Source organism: Pectinophora gossypiella, chromosome 1 (genome assembly GCF_024362695.1).
Source record: "Pectinophora gossypiella chromosome 1, ilPecGoss1.1, whole genome shotgun sequence".
Classification (NCBI taxonomy): domain Eukaryota; kingdom Metazoa; phylum Arthropoda; class Insecta; order Lepidoptera; family Gelechiidae; genus Pectinophora; species Pectinophora gossypiella.
In genome coordinates, this window is record NC_065404.1 from 13,210,217 (window position 1) to 13,230,965 (window position 20,749).

The 20,749-nt window shown below is 37.2% G+C and overlaps 1 protein-coding gene across 1 annotated transcript in view; it reads right to left on the reverse strand.

Annotated features, from left to right (window-relative positions):
- The window catches only part of LOC126382345 (integrin beta-6-like), a 61,375-nt gene that overhangs the window by 7,645 nt on the left and 32,981 nt on the right, over positions 1-20,749 (reverse strand). Inside the window, exons 3-7 of the mRNA XM_050032188.1 lie at positions 20,396-20,572; positions 19,872-20,020; positions 16,862-16,958; positions 16,097-16,472; positions 12,743-12,956 (exon numbers count right to left, since the gene is read on the reverse strand). Coding sequence (XP_049888145.1) covers positions 12,748-12,956; positions 16,097-16,472; positions 16,862-16,958; positions 19,872-20,020; positions 20,396-20,572 — 1,008 coding nt within the window. The 3' untranslated portion in view covers positions 12,743-12,747. The remainder of the gene's footprint in view (positions 1-12,742; positions 12,957-16,096; positions 16,473-16,861; positions 16,959-19,871; positions 20,021-20,395; positions 20,573-20,749) is intronic.

Sequence of the window (20,749 nt, forward strand, 5' to 3'; positions counted from 1 at the left end):
CAATTTGATATGTATCTCTGACTTAGATAAAGATGAGTCAACGACATTTTTCGGTTTAGGTAGAGGTACCCACTGTTCGGTTGAGGTTACACTGTGGTGTTGACTAATCGTAGATGAGTGAGTTTCTGTTTCTTTTTCCAACTTTTGTCAGTTTGATCGATTGATGTAATCGGTAATGTTTACCGATGCGATCAATCTGTTATTGGAAAAATAATGTTTTTGTCTATATTTTATACTTAGACACATATTATGGGGGTTAAAAAGGCCACATTTAAGCAACAGGGTAGTTTCCAACTAGTCAAATCAGTAACATTTTACTAAACGTCAAAACACGAAGTTACTATGGAATTTGTATGAAAGAGCAACCTGTGACGTCATAGAAAAACGTGACAAAATGACGCACTTATTATTACATTTCTCTTTATTAAAATTCATAAATAAGTTAAATAGAAAAAATAAAACGTTTTTTGTCACCTTTAGATCTGTCTTTAAATAGTAATCAGAATTCCATAATTTTACCTAAGAAACTACCCAATTCATCTAAAATCAAAACCTGCTGCTATTTGACATTTGCGCTTATAAAAATAAATGCGCAATGTCAATAAAAGTCAAGTAGCTATATTGTTTATTTTAGATGAATCGATTCAATGTGGCGTCTTTAGTCCCCCTGGTCACTTATTCGAGTGACCCTAATTAGGGTCTGTAAAACATATTGTAGATGTTAAGGTACTTACTTGTTACCTTATCATTTGGTCGCTGACAATAGTGGTATCGATACTAGCAGACATCAACTTAATTTAAAAATAGAAACTAGTAAATTACAGTTCCAAAACTAATTCCGTCTCTTTCTTGAGCTATTTTAAGAGGACAGCACTACTTTTAGAACTAGTAAACTAAATTAAAAAGGTAATTAAGTTTGTGTTTGCTTGAATCGGTACCAAATGAGACTCAACCAGTTGCAAGTAGTAACTATTGCATCAACAACTTGCTTACTTGAATATAATCCGAGAACCACAGAGAACAGGTTTCATTCATACTCGATGAGATTTCCAAGAAATTATCATTCATTTCACTTTTTCTGTGGTTTTAATTTGAATTCCGAATCGCATTTTATGGTTTTCGTAATTCGGTCAAATACCTTGTAAGGAACGATAAGATAATGGAGGTTTTTTTTGTAATTGCAAAAAAAAAAAAAATGCTAAGTTTTAATTTCGGAACACCTGGCAGAATGATATTTAAGACAGAGATGCTTAGGAAGAGAAGAGGGAAGCCTTTGCCTAGCAGTGGCTATAGAATATAGAAAAAAGTTTTACCTAATTTCGAACCAGTGTAACTAGTATTTACTAAGTAGTTACTTTAAGTAATAATACATTTTGAAAATAACCAGTCTCTACATTTTTCGGCACAGCTACATCGGAAGTATTTATTAGAAGATTTTTAAAAAAGAATTTGTTTTTCCCGCAGATAAAACCGTATCTCATTGGCACTCTCGCCTGCAGGAATTACTTCAAAGGAGATCATCGGATTTAGGCCCAGAAGTCAAAGTGCCGGCCAAAAAATAATTTTGCTATATTCCGTTAGATCTTATCCGTCTGAGTATTTATTACTATGGCACCAAATCTGTAGGGTCAATATCTTAGGTTTTATTCGAATTAAAAGAACTGTACATTTCATACATTTTTGGTGAAAATGTAAAGTGCCGGCCAAGTAACTAAAATGGTATATATCCTTAGAACTTATCCGTCTGAGCATTTATTACTATGGCACCAAAGCTGTAGCGTCAATATTTTCGGTTATATTCGAATTAAAAAAAAAACTTGTATTTTTCATACATTTTGGTGAAAATGTGAAGTGCCGGCCAAGAAACAATATTGGTATATCCCATTAAAACTTATCCATTTGACCATTTATTATTATGGCACCAAACGTCTATGACCATTATTTTGGCTTTTATTGGACTTTACGTTTTAGTTTCTATGTGAAAAGTGCCGGTCAGCAAAAAACACATGTCAAAACTATCGAGAAGATACCTGTAAACATTATTCACTATAACAATAATCGTGTATGACCATTAGTTTGGCTGTTGTTGGATTTTTAAAATCTCGATTTTTGATTTATTTTGTTATAAAATAAAATATGACAGGCGCGTTATTTAAAGGATCGTCAGAATTTTTATTATAATGACATTAAACGTTTATGCCCACTATTTTGAACTCAATTAGATTTCTCAAAAATCTGGAGTTTTCGTACATACCTACACTTTGGCGAAAAAAGTTTTGTCTGGCGATAATGTAGGTAAAGGCGTAATATCGTGGTCGTCTTTGGACACATTTTTATAAATCAAAAATAGGTTTTTGTTTGACCACTATCTCACCTGATGGTGATACACGCTTTAGAAGCTTATTTTTTTTTAAGAAAAGTGAGGTACTATGCTATATCGGCCGAGTAGCACCAGGAAATTGTGATCGGCATACATGCAAAGTACAACTGCCCGACTCCTGTCTTCCCTAACAGCTACTTCAGACGTCATGCCAAAATAAGAGTTTCGTCACTAGATGGCAAGCTTATCTTTGGAGGGTGGTAGATGGTGATCTACGTTCAAGATGAATCAATACCATAATTCAACCTAAACTTACGCCGTAACGTTGAGGCGAATGCAAAAACTACAACCAACGTCGTATCTAAAATCAGATAGTATTAATATAGAAGTTCATCTAACAACACACAAAACAAAAACACAAAGTATTTATTTGACTGATAACTAGTCATTGGGAAAGCTCTGCTTGTTGTCATTGTTAAAATGTATATAATAAAAGATTTTTTTAAAAGTCCAATAAACGCCAAAGTCGACATTTGGTAATATAGTAAAAAAATACGTTTCAAGTCGTTTACCAAAAGATTTGACTTATTTTGTTTCGCTGGCTGACATTTTCCCACTTGAACGAAAACGGAAAGAGAGACGAATAAAAGTCATAATAATGGCCAAAAATGTTTCGCGCCAGATTATTATATGTTCTTAAGGTCCTTTGTAATCCGCTGTACCGCAGTTTTTGCCCAAAGAACATTATTTTTAAACAAAATAAATAAGAAATCAAGATTTTTAAAATACAATAAAAGGCAAACTAATGGTCATGCACGTTTGGCGCTATATAAAAAAATGTTAACAGGCATCTACTCGATACTCTCAACATGGTATTTTTGCTGGTCGGCACTTTTCACATTTGAACTAAAACTTAAATTCCAATAAAAGTCAAAACAATGGTCATAGATGTTTGGTGTCATATTAAAAATATTGAGAAGCAACTATTAGACAGATTTCACGTATTTTTTTCGATGGCCGACATTTTAACATATTAACCAAAACGGAAAGTCCAATAAATGTCAAAATAATAGTCATAGAAGTTTGGCGCCATACTAATAAATGTTCTAACGGTTCTTTGTAATACACCTGTATACCTCTTTTTCCCAACGGACTTAATATTTTTTTTAAGAAAATGTATGAAAAATCGAGATTTTTAAAATCCAATTAAAGTCAAACTAATGGTCATACACGTTTGGTGTCATAGTAAAAAATGTTCAGAGCAATCTACTTGAAAGGTTCGACACATTTTTTTTCTCTGGCCGGCACTTTCAAATTTGGGCCGGCGAAAGTATGGAAAGCCGATGATCTCCTTATGAAATTCATAAACATCGATTCAAAAATAAAATTTATATGCATACAAGAACTGCTAGTAACACTAAATCGGTCGTTAAAATTACGATGCTTGCATTTAAATATTAAAATGCTGTAATTTATGTTCCTACGAGCCTAAGCAGGTTTAGATATTGCATTATAGTAAATTATGGTCCTGTAACGAACCAATTATATTGACAAGACTCTGTTACGTTTAGTATGTTATTATAAGGGTTTTGAAACTATTTCTCAGTAAGTACTTATGTGTTGTATACAACGCATTGCAATGGGCATTCCAATGCAGTGAGTATTATTGTGTTACAAATATTTAACTTAGATGTATACATACAGTCATGAGCAATATCATGTATCCATTTTAAAACCCTGTCATATTTGACATTCAATATTTGACATTCATCTATCCAACAGGGATTGTCTGGACCTAGTTCTAGCCGGAATGATGAAGGCTAGACCTAGTTTTAGCCGAAAACAATCGACTCGTACTAGGTTTAATCAAGAGTAAGTGGCTACACCTAGTTCTAACCGGCTAAAACTAGGTGTAGCCGCACTTCGGGTATTAGCCGTAACATTTTATTTATTTATTTTATTTTATTTTATTGTCTTAGGGAACATATACATATTAGTACTCGATATATGACCATACATAATTGTACGAAAAGTCACGTGCGTCGTTTTTATATGGATATAATTATATCGCCAAAGACATAATAGAGCTGCACATAGAGCCATAAAAAAGAACAGCAGGCATGTTTTTTTAGTTTATTACTAATCTTAGTCGCTTTCTAGGCTTGCGCTTGCTCAGGCTGGAAGGAGAAAGCACTAGAGAGAGAGTTCTGGAACAAACGGAGGAGACCTTTGCCTAGCAGTGGCACGCTTCAGGTCAGTCTAGACAAGATTTCTAATCAAAGCGTAAATATCTGCAAATTAGATTTTTTTTACCCCATTGTACTTTTAAAGACAATAAATATAGTGCAACCACCTCGCATGCGTACGTATAATAATGTAGTATAGTACATATTTCAATTCAACAAATATCACATATTTGTATTTACTCATAAATTGTGGTTAAATGTTTACAGTGTTTTTGAACATTACGTTTTATATCAAACAATGGTATTTAATAGGAAAAAATACATTTTGAAAACCAAAAACATATCATTAAAAATAAGGAAACGGTTTATTAAATCATATATTTGGAGCATTGCACTCTATGGAAGTGAAACGTGGACTATGACACAGAGAGACAGAGAGAGGTTGGAAGCGTTTGAGATGTGGTGTTGGCGAAGGATGGAGGGTATAAGCTGGACTGAAATGGTGTCAAATGAAAAAGTGCTGGAAAGAGTTGAAGAAAAGAGAACCATATTGAAGACTTTAGAGAACCGGAGAGGAAATATGATTGGCCACCTGATACGACACGATTCATTTATAACAAACATTATAGAAGGAAAAATTGAAGGGAAGAGAGGAAGGGGTAGACCTAGGATAACATTTATGAAACAAATAAAAGAGAAGGTGCAGGTCGTGTCGTATCGGGAGGTGAAGGTTTTGGCGGGAAGAAGAGAGGAATGGCGGTTACTCCACCGACAAGAGCGCAGCTCTTAAATAGAGAGAGAGAGAGAATGGTATTAGTCAAGTTGTACTTTGGTAAGTATTTTTTAATAATTTAGCTTTGGTATTTCCCGGAGTATTTTACTTTGAAAGAATGGGGATAAATTAGAACATAAAACGTATACGAGTTATCATCTATGTTTGCAACACGTAAGCTTACGTAGGTATGCGCCAAGCTAGGTAGGAAAAATCATAAAATAGAGATATTTTGAAATAGGTACTAATTCTAAACGTAAAACGATCACGGAATTTGAATAAAGAAAAATGCAACATAATAATAGGGTAATTTCCAACTAGTCAAATCAGGTACTTTTTATTAAACGTCAAAACACAAAATTACTATGGAATTTGTATGAAAAAGCAACCTGTGGCGTCATAGAAAAACGTGAGAAAATGTCGCAGTATTTAAAATTCATAAATAAGTTACTTAAATAGAAAAAAAGAAAACGTTTTTTGTCACCTTTAGATCTTTCTTTATTTAGTACTTAATCATGATTTCATAATTTATCCTTGACCTAGGAAACTACCCAATTATGGCGTCGTAAAAACGTGATAAGTATATAAGTAATATCGAATTATTGTCATGTGATTCTTGATTTCTGTTTATTGAGAATTCTGACATACCCCGATGTTGGTCTATTGGTTGTCGGTTGAGTTGCATATCCCCTTCGATTGATGAAGGGAAGTCTGTGCCAAATAGTGGGACGACTGTGGGATGTTTATGTACTTAGTGTCAAAGGTTGCTTGTCCTATCGGCTTGGCATATTTTATACCATAATAGTGGCGCCACGAGCAATGTATTTTATGTGGGTTTTATGATTTTATGTCCTGTTGCGGAAGTATTGCGACTGATCACGATCCTCTTTATGCTTATGTCGTAAGGGATCGTATTCTTTATATTCATGTTCACAAATAAGTTACGAAATACTTATTAGATTATTTTACTATTCGCTAGGTATCACACACACTAACTCACACACACACACATGTCCACACTAACTTTATAATTGCGTCTTTATATATTGTATTAATTTCTGATAGAATTATATTATTAATTAATTTAATAGTTTTAATAAGAGTAAGAAGGAAATACAAATACAGGCATATTGCTGCAAATAGTTTTATATGGGGACCTAAAACTCAAAATGAGCTGCGATCATCTGATTAAAAAAATCAGGGAGGGAAAAGTTAGTAAGTCAGTCGTCTGAGGTCCTGGTAGAGTCAGTCTGGGCACAACTTACACCTGCTCAGCCTAACGAAGTGGATTTAAAAGATGTGTTACTGTTACAGTTTCTTGTCATATCTTCTCCTCAGCCATAACACCTTGCGAAATGAAATGACGTAAATTCAAAAATGTTACATTGACCTTCAACAAGTTTATCCATGATAATTACGTTGAATAAATTATTCTGATTTCTGATTGAACTTGCTTAACACTTTTTATTGAAGTCCTAAGATCTTTCTTAGGACTCCCATGAGTTTTCTTTTGTCAAGTAGGTGTACTTATAAAATAAAAGATTTATGGACTTATGGAAAGTTAACGGAAGTTAATATGTCCGTTGACATTTTTAAAGTGATTTTAAAGTTAATCCGTAAAGGAGTAACGATCTTGTGCCCATAGTATCTACATCTTGGTTGTAGAGGACATAATCCCTCAGTATTTACGATACCTATTCGGAATGAGAAACAGCTGAATGCATTTTGATTTTTCTTTTTCCAGCAGAGAAGGAGTTAGTCATATTACTGGTAATATTTTACACGTGACTAACAATTGGGGTTAGGGTTTTCCCATTAACCAATGAGATAAGGGCAACAACTATGACAATGTACACTATTAGTTCACAAATGCTTCCTAATTACCTTTCAAAGCATTTAGATAAGCATTTTCGTCGTCTTACCGTCCTGTGTAAGAAGTATGAAGCACTTTAGTTTTTTACTTTAGATTTTACACTTAAGTTACTAAAAAGAACTTTGACCATTATTTTGCCTTCGCAATGGTATGCATTCTTGATATTACCGAACATGTGTTATACTATACTAAGGCGATTCTCACACTGCCCCGCATGATGCAGCGTAGCGCGTGGATGCGTATTCTTCCGTTGCTTGTAAGTATCTCCATTTGTATAGAAAACACGCACAGTCTAACACACAGAAAATGCATCCACGCGCGTTCACGCGCTACGTTGCATCATGCGGAGCAGTGTGAGAATCGCCTATGTGATCGGTTAAAACAATTAAAGTTAATATGCAATCAAACTATAAAATAACTATACTAGAATATTGAATATTGAACTTTTTTACAAGAACGTGGGATCCAGCTTTTGTTACCCCTGGTAACCCCCCGGTTACCAGGTCGCAGACTACCTATCTCTGTAGAGAATTAGATAAAATTGCAGTAGCCATCCATGACCCCAACCTGTCGCCCAGGGCATGGGTCTTTTCAGTTTTTAACTAAAGTGTCTAATGCGACATTCTAGTAGGACCACTAAGAAACGGGAAACCCGGGGGCTTAGCGGAGCTGCAAACGATTATGACAATCGACAGGGACAGTGTTAAAATAAACGAGATGGACATGTCACCTTATGTCACTCCCATACACTAATTTGTATCACTGCACTGTCACTGGGGATTGTGATAATCGTTTGCAACTTGTTTAAGGCCCCTGATCATAATTCAATTGAAACAACTGAACATCTCGTAGTTTTACTTTCACTTTAGGTTTTTTTTCACTGTCAGTCTTCGGTGCAGACGATGTCTATTTCAGATACCGTATGTTTCTTGATGGAACCACTTATTTAGAAAGTCGAATTCGTTTTCTCATTTATAATCTGATTCAAATTCAAGTCGTGAAGTTCATCAATAATGTTTAGCGGCGTATAAATAAATCGTTTTATGGCTCTTAACTACCAGCTGGGTGTGAGTTTGTATGATAATCGGAAATATGGTCGTATAGGTGAGTTATTAAATGTATCGCAATTTCCTTTGAGAAATCGTGTGTACTACAAGAATTCTGATAATTTTTCATTTAGAAAATACAATCATGATATTTTTAGTTTGAGGCTTTGCTTTATGTGAGGTGACGTGGCGTAGATACCTAAATAAATGCGTATAAGTACCTAAACAAAAATAGTATCTACTACATGTCTATCAGATGCCAACTTAAGAATCCTGTCACATTAACATATTTGATATTGAGTGAGAGTTAACAGTTCAATTCGTCAAAAAGTAAAAAGTGTATGTGACATAGGGCTAAAGCGTATACATATTAATGACTGTATGTGTTGAGTATCCGTCATATCTATTGCGAAAAGCACGCCGCTAATATTTACCTACTCAGAGGGAAATGATAATGAACTGCCAAATAAATTCGGTAAAATGCTTTTTCGTTTTCTCTCGCTTTATTTTATTTATTATGACAGTACATAATGAGAGAGAGATTCAGCTCATTATTCTAAGGTATTAACAAGTAGAATTTTCCATCCCTCAATATTCATTACGATTTCACTAATACCTTGTATTCAACTTGTTCTTCTATCGTGTGGGTTGTGAGGTGGATTACCAACCACATCAACCCTAGTGTCAGGGTTACTATTGAGCTGCCAAAGGTCCCTGACATGGGTCATGTAACGATTAATAAATTATTATTATTTATATGTCGTTTCCATATCTCGGGCCTATGGAGTGCCGGACTTTTGGAAGGCGTGCGTGGGGCCGAAGCCAACACGTAGAGGCCTCTTAAGACAGTTTAATCTAATTGTGGTTATTATTATTATCAGTAAGTAGTAAACGGGAACAAGGGCTTAACGTGCCTTCCGAAGCACGGATCAACTTTCTTTCCGACAATTAGGTGATCTGCATGTAATGTCCTATAACCAAACTAGGGATCACAAAGTGATTTTTGTGATGTGTCCCCACCGGGATTTGAATCCGGGAGCTCCGGTTCGTGAGCCCAGCGCTCAACTTTATCATTATTCAACTGATAGTATATTACATCGTAAAATCTGTGCTCAATGTCGGATTAGGGATATTTAGTATCTCAAACCGTCGTTAAACCACTGCGATTCAAAGCAAGAAATAAATAATCCCCCGTTTGATATATAACGTAACTTTTTGTAATAAAGATCATATTTGTATTGCGAACTTGTTTAAGTCTCTGTTACACTACACACGATTTCAAGGGACCTTTGCCATGATCCCTGTCAGGCCTGACTGACTGACCAAAGTTGCTGAGATTGGTCATCTACCTCACAACCCACATGATAAGAAGAAGATTATGAAATTATTGTTTCCCCACAATTTACTATTCGTGCAGGATTTTGGCTGTCAAAGAAGTAAATGAATACTTATTTTTTACAACAATGTAAAATTTAGCGATTGTGTCAGGGGCCGGGAAGTAAGGTCGGATAGAAATGCAGTCAAGCAGTGGCCTTGCAGTATCGAGGTCAACGAACCCAGATGGAAAGATAATTTGACCTCTCACTTGTCCCAGTCTGTTTGTCTGTGACATTTAATATAAGTGGCCAGTAGACGTTGGAAGGCAAAATTGGTATAGCGTGACGGAAACTGCTGTCTTGAAGATGAATGTGGTGAGACTTTTTTTATTCTGGTAGGTACCTAAAAATAACTGTAGATACAGTTCCAATTCAATTTTCAATATAATTTCAAAATACACATAAGCTGAATATATCCCAATTGGAGTAGTCAGATGTACATCCATCGCAAGATGAACTAAGCACCCACTCCTTACCGATCTTTCTGTTAGACCAACGTGATAGGTGGTGAGCCGTATCGCCGTCTATAATGATCGAGAAAACTGTGTTAGTGAAAACTGCACTTAAGATAAATTGTCGCTCATTGGTACAAGTCCGGTACCGGGGTTAGAACCGCCGCTCCCCGATTGAGAAGCAAGCCGGTGTACCACAGTGACTATTCAAATTTTATATAAACTAAAACATCATCATTATCAATTTAAGAGCCACGCTCTTGTCGGTGTAGCATTTCCATTCCAGTCTATCAAAGGCCAGTTCCTTGACTTCCCTATAAGACACGACGTTAACCTTTTCTTTAATCTGTTCCATGTAAGCTTTTCTTGGTCTTCCCCTTCCTCTCTTTCATTCTAGCTTTCCTTCTATGATGTTTTTAATAAATTCGTCGTGTCTTATTAGGTGTCCAATGCCTCTTCTGTCCTCAATAATTCTCAGTATTTGTCTCTTTTAAACTAAAACATACTTAGTATAAATTCCTTCCTATCTACTAATGTAAAGACCACCAGTGGTAGGTTCATAATGTATTCATAATGTCAAACGGTAAACAAGTTACTCAATACATACATACATAAACTCACGCCCGTAATCCCAAATGGGGTGGGCAGAGCCACAAGTAATCAAAGACAACTTGCAGCCACTGTTGATACGAAGTCCAAAGATGGATATGATGAACCTTATGGTGATAAGGGATCAGCCTAGTTACTCAATGTTTGCCCTTATTGTGTAAAATGAATGAATATTTCCTCATTGTAGAATGACGTTAATATACATTTATAACTATGAATAATATTTTTGGACTAGTATAATATTACCGACTTCAATAAATTCACATTAATATTATATTATGTGAAAGTAATTTAACTCTGTCTGTTACGTTTTCACGTTTCAACCGCTGGACCAATTTAGATAAAATTTTACGTGGAGATATTATGAGACCCAGGAAAGGACATGAGATAATTGGGCATCTCCGTGTCAGTGGAAGCCCGGCCGTAAGTAGCTATATCAGGTAATAACTTTATTTTTCAATTCATGTACGCAATCATAGTAATTCGTTACAGTAAAAGCGAGTCGAATTGGTTATTTCAGTTCCATGTTTATGTACATTGTGCTACCTAGCTGTGTCTATAGTCTAACTACCATTATACGGCTTTGGATAATGTTTAACGAAACACATTTAGAATCAATTCAGTGTTGGATAACTAACAGACAGGGAAGTGTGTTCCAGAAACGAGTTTACTCAAGTAAATAATAATAGCTTTGTTTCAAACGTATAAACATCAACAGTCTGTAATTCTGTATATAACTAATACGACAACGAGGGACATTCCAAGCTCGTTCCTTAAAAACAATATAGATGGCGCTGTAAAGATTTTCCTTCGTTTAATTTGGTATTGTATTATAATGTATGTACACCATTAACACATGTTTATGGAACACGATGTTCGTGCGTCACCCAATAGGGTCCACATAATATCAGCGTCGTGGTTCACGCCGCGACTTGTGCTGAGTGAGGCCCTTTTATCTCAGGACGTCCACCACACCACCTTATGATCATTTCGACTAACATCCGTCTTGCTTTTTTGTAATTGTTTTAGTGGAAATTTCATATGATGTTGTTGTCTTTTTTTGTGTGTGTGGCGTCCTTTCATAATAAACTACTTATTTCTATTCTATTCTATTCTAATCTTCGAATTTCATGGATAACAGACATATGCATCTTTTATCTTTGTTTTAAAGTACAAATGATGTCCTTTTTTATTACAGCTAGGAACAATTACATCTTCCACCCATAATCTGATCAAAATAAAAAAGCATTAAAGGTAGCAACATAATTATATACATATATCAAGCAACACTTATTTTTTTAATAATTATGTACCCAAGTTATTTGTTACATAATATTATATAGCTACAGGTTGAGTAGATAGATAGATAGAAGTACCTACAAGGTCGACTAATGAACAGTAAGATTGGAACCTTGTTGATTGCGATATGTTTCGTTAAGTGTGTAAGTATTATAAAGTTTGCAGTAATACAATTACTATGCCTTTGTTAGTCACAGTTCATTATCGCATATTTATAAGATTTTGTTTCAATTACGTATTCTTAAATTTTTCGCTTTTTACGGCTTTAATCTTGGTTATTTGAAAAAGTCTGGTGTATAAGAAACCTGCAAAAATACTTGTAAAATACATTTCTCTAAAGTACTTATTTATTTATCATTGATCTCTAAGTTTGAGTGCGTGTGCAATTAAGTGTATTGCAATGATTCTGATTTCATCATCAAACTGAAATGCTTCGGACATCAGACCTACTTAATAAAATATGTGCTTACAACAGGGCACATCAAGCAGTCTTTGTATTTCCTTAGGTAAGTATGTAGTAGTTACATAAGGCGCCTAGGGGCCTTTTGCGGTTTAGTAACCCTGACCAGGGTTGATCAGTTCGGTTCGGTTCGGACCTCACACCCCACACGAAATAAAAAAAATAAAAGTTAAAAATACTTACCAAGACTAATATAATAAAAATATATACTTACAAAGGGTACCTACGTAAAGCAGTCTCTGTATTTACTTAAGTAAGTATATAGTACTTGTATTTACTTAAGTAAGTACGGGCATTGACCTCAAACCCACATGTGAGAAGAAGTTTAAAGAAAGTTAAAAATACTTACCAAGACTACCATTTTCCATACGTAGGGTTTTTGAAGGACGATGTAGGTGGTTTATAGAGGGGGTTCTCCCCAGTACAGTCCTCGGCGTCAATATTCTGGTACTGCGGGTCAGTGAGGGGTAGAGGGGGGGTCCTGTTCTTGTACACCATGTACCCAGCTGCTGCAGCCATGGCCAAGACGATGGCTATCACGCCCAGTGTCACTGGGACCGTCACTGCAAGAGAATTGTAGGTTATTTCGGGGTCTTGTTATATTGGTTTTTGAGGACATGGGTAGTTATCGAAACGCCGTTCTAGATATATTTTGTTTGACTCGGGTTTGATATAAATAGGGGGAAAAGTAAATAATTCTAATCTTTTGTAAAAGTACGTTGCCAATGCCAATTTTGCTTATATTTATAGTCTAATTAAGTGAGCGACAGACGGAGGGTGAAGAAGAGAAACTAGAATCACTTAAAATGAAATTATATTGTAAAATTACAGCTAAACCTAACTAACCTAGGTGCGAATGAGTCCGAAGTTAGGACTACACTGAATTTTACTTAAAAACTATTTTACATTATGGCTAAATCGAGGTCACAATTTGGTGGCGTGATTGACGTCAGCGCATCGCGTTCGGGCGCTGGCTCAGCAGGCTGGCTGTTCCATTAATTATGCTGACTTGAACTCGTGGAACGATGCTGGTCACGGCGTACGGGTGTGAGCAGGCGGGCGAAGGTACCGGTTACGTAACATCTCCACCCTCAGAACAGCACCTATTCGAAGACTATCGTCGAGAATAGTGCTGGTCACCATTTCTTGGCTTATCTTCTTTCAGGGTGTAATAACCTGGGCTTCCTGCACGGAGAATCGATGTTCCTGGTTGAATCGATGGTTTGATATCATGTTAGGTTCTTGGATTCTTCCCGGTCAGATTACGGCTGTATCGTAGTAATTGCTTGCAAGTAACTTAGATAACATTTCATATATTTTCGTCGTTACTTGTAATTTGAAGTGGCTTCATCTCGAAGTTCCCACAATGTTCGGTTTTGGTGCATTTCTTTAGTGGCTTGTGTGGTCCTCGCTGCGGTTCATTTCCAATGCCCTAGGCGGGAAAGGAATTTACCGTTCTGATGTTGGAAATTCATGGCCTATTACGACCCGGAGCGGTGGATAGGTGGTCTATTGCCCGAGCATGGGTGCCTGGTGGACTTCAGGGATGGCGAGGTGCGCATATACATTAGTCTTCAGGGCGTACTGCATAACCATCGGTGTGTCCCGCTTCTGGGATTCCTGGAAGACCTGGATGCACTGGAGGACTGGGACGAACCATAAGGTACTGCACCGGCGGAGTAATTATTCTTCTTTTTTTTTCTGACCTCGTTTTTCTTCACTTATATAATTTTCTTCTTTTTCTTTTTCTTACATCTTTTCTTGGCTTAATTTTAATCTTAATTATTTACACTCTGTTCCCTTCTTCATTATCGATGCTTGGATAACCTCCGTTGTGACTTCACGTAGATTCTGAATACTCGAGATGGTGCTTGATAGTCACCCGGGCAGCCCGGAGCACGGTGTTCGATGTGAGATACGCCTGAATTTGCTCGCGAACTGACCCGCGAGTATCCTACCGACTGCGCCAATTAAGTGAGCGACAGACGGAGGGTGAAGAAGAGAAACTAGAATCACTTAAAATGAAATTATATTGTAAAATTACAGCTAAACCTAACTAACCTAGGTGCGAATGAGTCCGAAGTTAGGACTACACTGAATTTTACTTAAAAACTATTTTACATTATGGCTAAATCGAGGTCACAATTTGGTGGCGTGATTGACGTCAGCGCATCGCGTTCGGGCGCTGGCTCAGCAGGCTGGCTGTTCCATTAATTATGCTGACTTGAACTCGTGGAACGATGCTGGTCACGGCGTACGGGTGTGAGCAGGCGGGCGAAGGTACCGGTTACGTAACAGTCTATTTTAGGACCTATTTCATAGTGTTTTGGCAAAACCCCTCTATGATGATGGTGATGGTATTGAAAAGTTGTAACAATATGAAAGCACACACTAACAGCTCTGCAAAAGTACTGATAATGTTAGTAACTAAATATTGTTTCAACCCATTAGGTTCCTAACGACCAACAAAGGACCCTATCAAAATAAACAATCCAGAAACAAGTGCTGTTATTACAATAGATAAGAGAGAAAGGGATGACACGAATACAATTACTTTTGAAAAGAAAGAATAAGAAGTACGGACACTCCATTCAAAAATCCTTACCAGGTAGTCAACGGCATTTCGGCCGAGTAGGTAATGCCATTTACGGTAAATCTACAGTAAGTCACGTCAAAAAAGTGGTCAACGACTGTGGTGGCGGGGGCAAACTAATCCAAATTCGTATTGATGCAAGACGGAGTGTCCCTTCCATGCGTAGTATGTTTATTCTATGACACGGAACAGTTGGCAACAGCAGCTTGTACATGTTTAAGCGATGCGGTCACATCGCATCACAACACTTGTACAATTGAATAATATACATTATTGATGTTTATCTGACTGGCCGACTCTTTGTTATGAGAATTATAGAATATATTCCCACGGAACAGAGAAAACTCATAATAATAATTACGTTGAATTGAATAACAAATAAAAGCATGCACTTGAAATGGAACTCATGAAAACACAACAAAGTAAAACTTTTCTGAATTTATTGATTTTAGGTGTAAGTACGTAATAAATAAGTGTACTAATTATTCGTGTGGTAGACCTTGTCGCTTTCGGATTGGCTTATATAGTCATGAAAAAAGGGCCTCCTAGACACGGTTTAAATCATCTGAAAAGATGGATGAGGCCTAAGTACTAATTATTATTTTTCTCTGTGAATTTAAGACGAAATTTCATAAACGTTTCAGATTTATTATTGATACTTACCACACTTATATTGGTGAGCTAAACCGAATACGTACCACGTTATGAGCTACGTTAGGGATATTGGCAGCTCAATAATAACCCAGATACCATGGTTGATGAGGTTAGTTATGGACTTCACAACCCACACGAGACAAGACGAACATTTTAGTGGCAATATGAATGCAGTATTTTCACTTTCTTTCGGAAATTTTCGATTTGGGTTGTTTGCTATGAACATTGATTTAAGATGGTCTATAGTATATGGAGCATACTCCACCACGCTGCTCCACTGCGGGTTGGTGGAGGTGATTTACGGCTAATAGCCGGGACCAACCCCCATACCCTCCATACCCTCTCCGGTTGATTGAGAGGACTGGAGGCCTGTGCCCAGCAGTGGGACGTATATAGTATATAGGCTATTTATGTATGTTAGTATATGGGTACCCATAATGTCGAACAAACACTCACCTTTGATAGCCCCACTCGCGTACGGATCAGCAACTGGCTGGCAGGAATCCACGATCATAACACGCGTTTGTCCGTTTCCATCCTTCATAGCAGCATAGCGAATGTTGCACGATTCCGTCCGCTCCGTACAGTTGTACCAGATATTTCTGCCGGTATCCGGACTTTTGACGTTGAGGAGGGTCGTGTTAAGGGGTTCTATGTATATGTTTGCGTGGTCTTTGCACTCTCCGATGGTGGGGTCAATTAAACAGGTGTCATGGTAGCTGGTGGTACTGCAAATGTCGTCGCAGGTGTCGTCGAAGTATTCGGAGCCTTCGAGCTGGTTGAAGCACTCGCATTTACCGTCGCAGCATTTCCCATTGTCTGAGCAGAGGAACTGTAAAGAAAGATTCTTTATGAGGATGCTCTGGAATTTTGCTGAAATAGTTTGTTTAAAAATCAGGTTCAACCTTTGTCCTTCCATATTGTAACACAAAAGGCAAAATAAGAATTGCTACGGTTATTATATGGAGTGAATTTGTAGATACTAGAAGTATATACAATGGAGATGCTAAAACTACTCTGTTCTTCTAAGGGTTAGTGCAGACGAAACAGACGGATGATCACCTAGATTTGGGCATTCTCAGAACTGCTTCAGGTGCAATATCGTATAGAAGCATTCTCTTGGAGACTCGACGATTTATTCCGTATGATTTTTGTCAACCCTCAGAATATCTTCCCCAGGCATCGTGTCTCTACAAAAATTAATAGCTTAGTTTTACTTACATTTGTGACGAGATTCAAACAAAATGTGATGTCGCCTCTATCTGGACAATGGGATATGTTGTTGGGAGATTGCTTGATTAAGCAGTCTTCGCCTTCCCTGAAACAAGAAGAATACATGAGAAAAGATACACATACATTCATACACAAACCTTTACATCTCTATCTCTTTCTTTGTTTTTCTTTTGCCGGTGGAGGCAGATCATCCGCTCCAGATGCAACCCTGATGCTGGCCACGATCCTCAGGTGTGAGGGACCGACCCAAGAGAGAAAGAGAGAGAGAGAGAGATAAATCTTTACATAATGTTAACATTCATAATTTTATTTTAATAAAAGAACGTCTAGGGCCCTGTTCCAAGGTTTTTTTTGCAGCTTCTTTTCCCCGGCTTTACAGGTTATATAAAAAATGTCGATTCAAGGTGTGTTACCCACTGAATAAAGATATTTTTTGAATATGAATTAGAATTCGAGGCCGTGATGCCTAAAGGTGTGGGTAGAGTCACATATAATCAGAAGCCTTCAGCCACTTTTGATACGCAGTCCTAAGATGAATCACTTGCACCATAACATGGTGATGCCGATGAGCCTGCTGCTCATATATCATAATAATTAATCATATTAACGCAATACGCAATAATCTAGTTGTTATTCAAGCTATATTACAAGTAGTGTCCATGTTGTATGAAAGACACGTTATAATAAATATTAGGACTTCCTTCGACCTCGTAGATTTTATCGTTATGTAAATCATTATAAGTACACGCACTAAATTATAATTGTTAACGGAATGATATCCGCTGTCGTTGATAATATTACTATTGACGTACAGTACAGTTTATTATGACAAATGTGACTAATTCGACAACGCAACGATTAACATGCGCGTATTTTGAATTCGGAATTGAAATAGACTATTCTGAGCGCCATCACACTCGCGTCAGATAGAGTACTGCGGGGCGGAAGGCAAGAGGGAAACCACTGTCCTATTTGTTCCTAAAAAGTAGCATGGAGAATGCTACACCGACAAGAGCGTGGCTTTTAAATCAGTGATGATGATTTTGCATTCATGTCACAAAGCGTCACAAGAGGTCACAAGTAATTATATTTGTGTGAATTTCAACCTGTGACAAACTTTAACGTGGAATAGCTAACAGTGATTTTTGGGGTAAATTGTCGGGTTCGGATTCCGGTGGGGACATACCATAAAAATTACTTTGTGATCCCTAGTTTGGTTAGAACATTGTAGACCGGTTATCCGACTGTCCGAGTGTAAGATAATCCGTGCTTAGGAGAGCACGTTACACAGTCGGTTCCGACTACTAATATAGTCGTTATGAGCCTTTTCAGAGGCCGTTCACGACTCAATAGTAATCTATAGGTTGTGAGGTCAATGACCTACCTCATCAACCCACATGATAGAAGAAGATTCTCCCGCGATCGCGTCCGCTTCCGCGCCCGTTCCCAATGTGTGCTTAAGAAGGCTGATATTCAAACTAAAGCGATTTCGAAATGTCCCAGTACATCTTAATAACATAACTGTCTTACAGTGTAGTTATGACATTATAAAGCATTTTTAATAATGCCCATTATGTCGAAAGCGGGTTATGTGTAATTAGCTTTGCAGTTGTTGAAATGAACCGTGATCTTTGTTATTGTGAACAAAGGTATTTAAATTGCGCTTTGCAGCGCGGACGAAGACATTTTAAAAGTCATACAAACGCGATCGCAAAAGATCGCGAGAAATATGTTATTAGACATAGGATTTGAAGAAAATGAATATGTCTCGGCTGACATCCGCAATTTGGGGAGAGCTAAGGGCTCTTACTTAGTATGCGTTAGCGAATATTGATTGTATGAAAAAATATTAACTTGTAAATTGTACCAGGCTCAAGAAAAGAGTCTGTTGGTACTAATATTATAACACTGACATTAGCGACTAGTGTTAATATTACAATTAAGCACCTATTGTATTTTTAAAAGAAATGTGTTTTTGCCATTTATTTGAAATACGCATTGTTGCCATTCAAAGAACTTTATTGTCATTAGCAACAATAGTGAAAAACATTTTTTGTGTAAGTAGGGTATTGTATTCTTTGATGTTTGTGATTTTTTTATTGCTAGACAAGTTTTTATTAGGCAGCCAAATTACTGAATTGTATAACAATATTTTATTCAATATATTATTTTTATTGTCTCTTTGTAATATTTTTACGTTTTTTTAAGAACGTCTAGGGCCTATATAGTTTCTTTGACTCGGCTGTACAGGCTGTGAGAAGCTGCAGTAGTTTTACTGAACTATGTTATATTGCCTAACTTTGATAAATTTGTAAATTTCATATTGAAATCAAACATATTAGTTGTTCTGTGGTTAAGATCACAAAATAATGTATTTTTAATGAATTTTAATTACACGACGAATTGAAATAATAATCAGCCGACAGTTATACAGGTTAGAAGATATCGATGTATTTGGTTTCGATTAGGCAACTACAAATCAGCTCTAGAATAAACAATAAAAATACATATAGAAGTGACACCCTTTCTCCGCGCCTTTACGAGTTTGGGGGCAAGCTTGATTTGCCTCACCCCCGATACACCGGTATATTCCCTACGTGATTCGAATCCGACAACTCCAGATTGTGAGCCTAACGCTGCTGGACTACGGAGGGCGTTAACATATTGGCGAGGAGTATTGTCTATACGCAAGGCGTATCTTAGGTATACCTCCCTTTTGAACTGGGAGTAAAAGAAAAAAACTTTAAGTGCGTGTGAGTGAGACAGTCCACGCGCGTTTCCTTAGTCTTTAAAAAAACCCGCAACCGCAGGTAGTTGAGGGAATCCAAGCTCGAATCGGTGCGGGGTGAAGTGTTCCTTCTATAAGTATACAGTCATGAGACCGAATGTAATTTTAAAACCAAACCGCATTGTTTGTTTATTGTGTCTGGAAATCTCGGCCGCAAGAGAGAGTTACGCAATATTATTCTTTATTCTAAGTAAGTTTATAAGATCTTACCATCCTTTTTCACAGGCGCACGCGCCACAAGCGTAGTCTCCTCTCTTATGACAATGTTCCGACTTCTTTTCCACTTTAGCGCTGCAACCGCAGGAGCAGGGTACAGCAAACTTTACTGTCGAAGACTCCTGTCGACCTTCCACCTCCACCTTTGAATAGAATGGAGAAAGGGGGGTTAAAAAGGCCACATTTAACCAATTATGGCCGAAGAAATATAAAAACAGAAACGTACAACATCATCAATATAAGACCATATAGTAGAATCTTTACACAGTAATTAGAGTAACAACTTCATTCAATGTTTTTTTTTAATTGTTTTAAATCTTGACTTTTAAAAGTGTTCATTGCCGATCATAAATTAAAAAATAAAAGATCACACCACGTGCGTGTCGGACACATCGGACCACAAAACAAAACAAAAAAAATATATATATATACGGTCGAATTGAGAACCTCCTCCATTTTTGAAGTCGGTAAAAATACGTTTGATTCTTGATTCGCTGCAGATAACAAAATAAACTAACCTTCACGGTGACGTATTCCTTGGTGCCCGCCTCTGGGCAGAAGTCCACAGTAGGAGTGCCCACTAGCGTGAAGGTGAACTTCTTCGTATCTTCATGGTATTTCAACGCTTCATATGGCAATCGAAAGTACGCAGGGTCAAGTTTTTGCACTGTGCTGTGTAGGATGGATGATTTGACCTGTCGAAGTAGATTCAGCTTTAAAAGTCGCTTTACAACACCAACCGTCGCGGCACGACTACCGCGCCGCTCGATTCGACCAATAACCGTACGAAGTATATCTACGTAGATAGTATTCGCTGCGTTTATTGGTCGAAGCCCTTGATACAATTCGCGCAGCACGTGGCGCCGTTGCCA